General features: G+C 37.0%; 1 protein-coding gene across 2 annotated transcripts in view; it reads left to right on the forward strand.

Moving 5' to 3' along the window:
- The window catches only part of SORBS2 (sorbin and SH3 domain containing 2), a 147,081-nt gene extending 138,997 nt beyond the window's left edge, over window positions 1–8,084 (forward strand). For both annotated transcript variants that reach the window (XM_009330659.1, XM_009330660.1), the window contains 3 exons: window positions 2,099–2,148; window positions 5,180–5,286; window positions 6,075–8,084. In XM_009330659.1, the coding sequence (XP_009328934.1) occupies window positions 2,099–2,148; window positions 5,180–5,286; window positions 6,075–6,136 (219 nt within the window). In that variant the 3' untranslated portion in view covers window positions 6,137–8,084. The remainder of the gene's footprint in view (window positions 1–2,098; window positions 2,149–5,179; window positions 5,287–6,074) is intronic.
- The last annotated feature ends 304 nt before the right edge of the window (window positions 8,085–8,388 follow it).

Consider the following 8,388-nt stretch of genomic DNA (forward strand, 5'->3'; position numbering starts at 1 on the left):
GAGAAAGCTTCTTGATGTCAGCTGGGGTACTATTGAGGAATGCATTCAGATAGAGAGAGCGCTCCAAGGTCCCTCTGTCCAGGCATAGCACAGATTACCCTAGTTTTCCCAGATTCTAATTCTGTCAAAGTTTTCTCTGTAGCAATAACGTAGAGTTGAAAATCTTCACTCACCTTGATTTTCTATCATCCGTTTCTACAGTAGTTAACTAGCAATAAAACATTTTAAAGTATTGAAGCATATACAGAAAAAGAAGATAATACTGACCTACCTAATTTCTTCCTGGCTTGGTATATGTTCAAAGCATTAAATCATTTGTAGTATTGTTTAGGACACTGACTTTTATTGTTTGCAAGAAAAATCCTTAACCTCGGTTGAGTTCTCTTGCATCTCTGACTATTTTTGGCATTCATCTCAGTTACGGACCTGATGAAAGATTAGCAGAGAATAAGGTCAGATTCCAATCCAAATTCCAAGCAATCTACCCAGTGGAATATTCTCTTCTTGCTCGACAAGCCAACTGTTGAAGGGGGTTTACTGAAATGTCTAATTTGCAACCTTTATTATTGGATTCTTCAGTAAAAATTATCCTTCTTCCTTGTACGCTGGCAGAGAAGAGTTAAATGAGGGAGAGAAGAGAGTCAAAGAGTATAAACACTTTTTTTTTTTTACTTTGAAAACCTCTTTCCCACCTAGCTATCATTAATATGAATAAAAGTTCTGTAATCTACCTGCCTGCATCTTTAGGCACCTTTTTAAAATTATACTCTACAAACTGTAAAGATGAAGTGGAGAATGTTCACAATATTTTCTGCACATACACATACAAACATGATGAAAAGAAATTTAACTACTTCAATTTCATCTGGAGATGGGAGGAGGGGAGAAAAAAAACCATAGTGCATTTTAACATTCAATTGGTATCAACAGGCTGTGGGTTGTTTGCCACGGCCTTCTCTCATGGAAGACTGCATCATCTTCAAGAGTAAACTGAAGCAAGATGAACTGAAATAGTCAAACCTGGGAAAGAGAGAACCATGGAGCAATAAGACAAATCCCATGGCTTCAAGATCAGGTTGCAGTTTACTCAATTCATGAAAGAAGGTGCCATGAGCTGTGTTTTGATATCCACACTCCCAAAACCGACACAGTTCCCAGACTTGTATCAGACTGTCAGTCTCTACAGCACAACCATAGGGCACCCTCAGTCAACAGAGAATATGATCACTGCTCACATCAAGACCTCTCCCAAGCAGCTGCTCCTGCGCTGTTTCTGGCCCCTGCCAGATTCTAATCGGTATAAGTCAATGTCTTTCTACGCAGGATATGCTTTCCGTAGGAGGTTAATATTTTTCATTTCCGTTGCGTTCAGATTTATTGGATATTAGTGGTGGGTAATGCTCCATTAGGAAGGAAAGTAGTTCCTTTCATAAAGCTTTGCACTGGAAATACAAACTACTTTTTCCTCTGAAGTAAAAGTGTTAATTGTTATTTTCACACAATTACATGCATTCTTTCAAAAATTCTTTCTGCTCTTTGCTTCCCAACAGCCTGCATGGCTTTGTGCTCCCCCTTGAGATGAAACAGAATTAATTAAAGCATAGCATGTTATGCCTGCCAAGTTAGTACTGTGTGTGCGCGTGTAATGTAAATTGGTATGTTGTTTGTCTATGAATATTCTAAATTCTGTCATTATGTATAGGAGATTTTATTTCTACTTATCTAAAAATATACTTCACCCAAGGAATGTATAATGTTCATCAGTTGGATCTGATTTTTCTAATACTATTTCTGTATCACAGTGAAGAGGCAGCAGGGTTCTATTCCAACTTTCTACTCTACTATAAATAGAATGGACTGTTGATAAAGTTCACAGTTTTGTTTTAGTTTTTATTATGTCCTCCAAAAATCAGATCTTTAAACCTGCCAAGGTTCTGTTGCTTGCCATGTCTCTTAAGAATTTTGGGGGGTGGGGGGGCGGGGGGAGGTTACGCAAGGTAGAATATGAACTCTCAAGCAACCATGTATCATGCTCCTATCCAACTATTTGGACCTTAGACTATAAATCTTCATTACATTTCAAATCGTTTCATTTCAGCCACAGCGCCCTGTGCTTGCTCATGAAAACATACACAGTGGGGGGGAACCGTAAGTATACTTCTTGTCTACTAAACCAAAACCTAACATTTAAGCAATAGCCAGCACATTGTCAAATAATTTGTTAACCTGCCAAGTACAATTATGAAGAGATTCCAGAAATTTACAGATAACCGCATGATGTAGGAAGATATCCAAGAAGGTCCCAGAGGGCAAAGCCTTAGTTGTTTAATTTACATCAAACTCAGACAGACATGCCAACTTACAGTTCTTCATTGTTTATACTTAAAAGGGATAATAATTTTGTAAAAATAAAGTTTGACTTTTTTTATTCACTGCTTTACTGACTTGACACAAATTATTCAGAAACAGTTCTGGATGTGAATAGAGAGAAAAAAATAACTATAATGTTGATCACAGGAACACAGGCTCACACTTTTTGGTGTAATTTACATGTGCAATTTAAAAATTGGATACAAGAAAGCCTTTCTGAAAACTGAAGAACCACCTAGATCTCAAGTCTTATTTTCACAAACAATGTAATCACTTGGGATAAAACACGTAAGGGCATGTAAGAGTATTTCAGTGCTGACTATTAAAATGCAAGTTCAGTTCAAGATTGTTTCAATTTTTTTTTTTTTTTTCCCCCAGTCTTGCACTTGGGTCCTGCTTCAGTGATCATTAAAACCAGTAGCCATTCTTCCTTTAGCATCAGAGCACTTTGGAGTATGCCCTATTACATGAATTCTCCTAAGGCTTAACATCTAAAAATATTTAAAAGTTTACCTGTTAGTCACTTGAAGGAATGGCAAGAGAGAAGAGAGGGGCAAAAAGTTACTAAATAACTATACCACAGATAATATATAATGAAAATTAGACATTCTGGTTTCAATCGCACCAAAACCATTTTTCTCAAGCTCCTATTGGTTTTGTTGAGCGTACTGAAGCACCTAACTCTGTTTTGTAAGCAATAATTATCTAATTAATTTTGTTCAACATAGTTTAAGTAGTTCATGACTAAAGTTACTTATTCCTAAAGTTAAAAATAGAAATATATTTAAACTGTCCACTAACCATTCTTTGTCTTGAATATGTATTCTGTTAGTGTTGTAAATGGCAGTAGAGTTTTCATGTTTAAGAAATTCCTAGATTAGTAAAGAGAGAATGAAATTACTACAAAGGAGTTATTAAAATGGATTATCTAGAAATGACTAAGATTAGATTTCAAAAGTACAAAGAGTGCTAATCGGGAAGTTCTTGTTAGTGTGTTTGAGTAAGTAATTGGTTTGAATCCTATTCATGACACATTACAGCTGCAACTCCTATACCTTTGGAAGCTGCATTTAATCAGTTTTGGAATATCATCATAGCTCTGCTTTCCTCGAATAACGATAAGCATGACAGAAAATGTTATTGCCATTTAATTTTTTGCACAGATCGTTCTTACTCCTGCTACACAAATTACCAGAGGTAATTGCTTAAATAACCACTCCCGTTCCATTCTGTTAGTATGATTAAAATATAAAATCAGACTTTACAGATTTAGGGAGATAACTGCCAGTCACAAAAAAAATCTTTTTTTTCTTGGAACAGTGTCTTTTTTTTTTTTCCCTCTCCAAACCAGCAGTCTGAAAAATAAGTGTGATTTATTCAAAAAGATCATCATTACACTAAGCCTAGTACCAGCCTGTATATAGAATTTTCAAATGGGACATTCAGGAGCAGGATTTTTTTACCTAAATAAACATCCTATTTAAGCCATGGATACTTTGCCTGAATGATACAAAGCTAATGGAACTATTCAGTACCAACACATCGAAGGGGGAGTTACTTTGTTTTTACTGGGGGAAGTGTAATGGCATTAAGGTTTTAAAGTCAGTAAACTGTTGTTAAGCAGGAAAAATGGACATGATTATGTTTTGTTTTGATATTTTGAAATTAAAACCATTTCCTTTGTACAATTTCAGTTGTACCCTGCTCCTTTACACAGTCAGTCATAGCTGGGGAACAGACGGTTAGAAAAAACAGGCAGATTCTGACTCTGCAGGACTCATGGGCTTTTGCAGCAGTCTTCCCGTGGGCTGTCAGCCCAAGCACCTTCAGTTCCCCTTAAGAGTTTATTGCCATTCTTTCAATTCCAGGAAACTCAATTAAAAGCTGACAAGGAATGAAAGATAATAAATTTAGTAATCTCATACCTCTTTCCATTTATCCACCTCAGATCCTTCAATCTGCAGCCCCTGGCTGGGGTGGAGGTACAAATCAGTGTCTGAATACTGTTTGAGTTTCCATTCTTATGTCCCCTGATTTGATTCAAGCCTCTCCCTCACTCTCAGATTTTTTTTTTTTTTTTTGTTGTATCTGTAGAACAGGGGCAGTTTTAGCCAGGGAAGGGGTTACAGCTGCATGTTTCCAAATAGCAATTACCCTCCACCTTCCCCACAGAGGTAGGCACCTCTTTTACATGCAGGGCTCCTATAATGCCCAGTCTTGCCTCAGCAGTTGCTACTGAGGAGCCCCGGGAGGACCCCCAGTCACAGCGGTGGCGCGTGTGAGCCACTCTTCCTGGGCACCCTCTTCCACCGACTACAGAAGGATGCCAGGCACCTTGGTTATGCTGTGTGGCACTTTGCTCTGCTGGGGCCAAGAATGCGTACACTAGGTTCAGCTTTCCAGAGCTCAAAGGCAGAGCCACAGTTTTAGGTGCTGACCGTGGCAGGTTAAGGGGCTAGCGCATCTACAGACTCCCCACTCCAGAAGTCTTCTGTTTTGGTGACTCAACGGGAACCCACACAACAAACAACCTAGAATTCTGTGTTCAAAGCAACTGGTTAAACTAACTGGTTGAGGAGCCATCAGGCTTGCCTTGAGTCCACAGTCTTTAGTGTCTGATGAGTTACCTTTCTGATAAAGTTTTATTTATTTACCTAGCCCTGAAGTCCACCAGGCAAAATAAACCCTTTTCCCCTATATTTGCAAGAAGTGTTATGTATTAGTTAATGTTTAAACCAGGTCCTTTACTTCAGCAAAGGTGCAAAGAACTCTTACTTCTTTTTAAAATGCATCATTTGTCCTATTTAAGGTTTCAGGCTCTATATAACTATACTCCTAGGAATGAAGATGAATTGGAGCTCAGAGAGGGAGATGTCATTGATGTGATGGAAAAATGTGATGATGGATGGTTTGTGGGTATGTTTTAATTCAGTTGCTTTTTCTTCCACCCCCCACCCCCCCCCCCCCCCGCTGCCCTCTTTGCTTGGTGTCTTTTAAACAAATTAATGTTTAGTATTCAGTGTAATAAACGTGAACCTGGCTTTATCAGGAGAAATCCCAAACAAAATCCACTGAAGTTAGTGGGAGATTTTTCACTTGTGTCTTTTGGAATTGATGGACGCAAATTGACATGTGCCTCCAGTTTGTTGTACAGCACTGTTGTCATTCTCATGTGACACAAAATGGACTATGTATTACTGCTCTCTTCATAAAGACCAGGTAACATAAAACTTCCTCACATGAATACATCTACAGCATTGACTGCTTGTGAGAACCAAGTATTACTGAACAGAGATTTCATAACTAAGCCTAGATAAGGTGGCTTAATCATTCCATAAACCCTCATGCACACAGTGGCTAACAATCATCTAACTAGTCCTCAGCATTTCAAAAATTCAAATTATTTAAATAGACTTGATGTTAAATTATTTCTATGTACCAAGTCAAAATTTTAGCACAGATTTTAATCAGGCCTAACAATTTAATCAAATATGCCTCTGTATTTGCTTTTTCCTTCCTGCAGTTACAGTTTGTTAAAACTCACAACTCACAAATGAAATTCAAAACAACTTTTTGAAGTTATATTATAAAGAACTGTAGATATTTCCGTTTGTGCAATATTAGGCATAAAAATTTAAAGGCCATGCTTACATAGTGATTTCCTGTTGTTATTCCCATCTTTCATCTATTGCTTCTAATTTCAGGAACCTCGAGAAGAACCAAATTCTTTGGTACTTTCCCTGGAAACTATGTCAAGAGGCTGTGAATTTTTTTTTTTCTACTTATTTATGCTGCATCTCTGCAACACATCTGCATAAAGCTGCTAGAAAACATGCTATGCTGGCCTTCTGTTTTCTTGCTTGCGGTCTCAAATAGAGGCCATCTAGTTCATCCTCATCCCATCCCATCTGCCAAACCGTTCCAGCAGTATTACAGCAACGACCACGGTGTGAATAACTAAGCTTTTCTGAAACAAGAGGAATCGTTTCAACATTTAAATGCTCCCTGCTTTAAAGTCTTTTCATTTGAAACACAATAGGAAAAGCCTGATGACAGCTACACAGATGAATTGCCATGGGGGGGTGGGGAGGTGGAGAAGATGTTCTTGGTTTGGACATTTGTGGTACTACCATGAAGTCTGATGGGATTTTTTCCAGCATGCATGTAATACAGGGGGAAGTTGCTGTTTACTATTTTTAAAAAATTGAGTTTCCACATTCTTATTAGCTTGGCAGCATTTGTTGCTTTCACTTTGCCGTATCACAGGTTTGCCTATTGTACTGGTTTACAATGTATTGCAAATTATAATATAGATTTTTTGCCTGCACTTCTATGTTGTAACATATGCACAGTGATTGTAAAATCTCAAACAAGCATAGTGAAAAATGGAAGAATTGCAAGCGTTCTGAACGGGTGCAATGGTATTGGCGAAACCTTTTTTTCCTTTTTTCCCTAATAAAGCTATAGTGTTTTCTGTTAAAAGGTAAGAAGTGCAAGAGGCATAAAACCTCGCGAAAGAGGATTTAGTGAAGAGACAGACAATGATACAAGCATAAACAATAATAACTTGCTGCTGATGTCTGGCATTAAATGGTTGTAATCAAAACGTTGTAATAGTAAGCAACATGAAATTTGAGAGGTTAGTGTTTTTACTTATCACAGGAATTTTAAGAAGCAGGAAGTAAACGGCGTTAGTGCAAAGGGTTGTTGGGTTGGGGTTTTTTTCCTAACATAGCCACCTGAAAAATATTCACAGGTATCATGTACTGATTTATTTCACTATATATATATATGTATGTTAAAAAAACCTGAGTTACACATTCTTTTTAGAAATTTAGTACAGAAAAAAAAGTCACAAGTATTAAAACTGATACATTTGAGAGGTGGTGTTTTTTTTTTCCTGAATGAAACAAGTATTTGAAAACATACATTTTCCGTAAGCAAAGGTAAGCATAAATAGCAAATGAAATTAAGGCACAGGACGATAATGACTATGGCTTTATAAAAATACAGATTTGGTTTCTTCAGCACCTTATAGATGGCAAAAGCTTCTACTGCATTTCTCATGGGTAAAGGATTGAAGTTATCAAAATGTATGTAGTCTCTGTAGTATTTTGTACATATGTTTGCTTTTTTGTACAGAGCCATTTGGTTGTTGATTTTTAAAAAAAATTAAGTTCCTTATTTGATCTTTGCCCTCTTCACATACAAAACATTTCAAAGCATTTTTCTTTCTTGCTCTATTTACCATAAGCACATCTGGATAGTGCAATTCTGTAAGATAGCATTTTATGCAAAATTTTATTAATTAAAATATGGTTTACCAGCCAAATCTAAATGTACATATGTCTTTATTACTGAGAAATGTCATTAAGACAAAGGTAAAGAAACATCTTTGTGCAGCATACCTTTATTATTGCAGATTTCATGGCAAAAGCTTTATATTCGAAGGCTTTCAATTTTAAACTAGATCTGCATGCAGCTTTGCTGTGAGATTAATACCTATCTTTGATGCCATTTATGATTGAAGGCTTAAATATCTGTTGCCTGTGATATTTAAAAAGTACTGTTTCTACTCTGTATCTGATTTTAGAAAAATACACATTTTTCATACCTGGCTTTCAGGTAACTGACTTTGAATTCCTACAAGCAAAAGGTCTCTGTGGTTTTTTTCTTGAATAGACTTCTAATAAATTTTGCTTGGAGTACACAACTGTTTCCCCCCCATCATTTCTCAAAATACACGTAACATATTACTTAAGTGTTGCAAAGCACTTAACTCTTCGAGCTTATATGCAGTTTTGCCTTGTACAGAGGTTTTTTCCTACCGCCAAGCATACACCGGTTATATATATGGGCAACTAGCATTGCCCACACAGCTCTCAGTTGGTCTACTTCAGTGTCATCCCTAAAACACTTGAATCCAAAAGCAGCTTTATGGACTTTTTGCATTGACTGTGCTAATTTGAGATAATTTTTCTGGCTCTGGCAGCCACCCTTCACTCCGGAAGCACAAAG

Source organism: Pygoscelis adeliae, unplaced genomic scaffold, assembly GCF_000699105.1.
Source record: "Pygoscelis adeliae isolate BGI_AS28 unplaced genomic scaffold, ASM69910v1 Scaffold167, whole genome shotgun sequence".
Lineage (NCBI taxonomy): Eukaryota > Metazoa > Chordata > Aves > Sphenisciformes > Spheniscidae > Pygoscelis > Pygoscelis adeliae.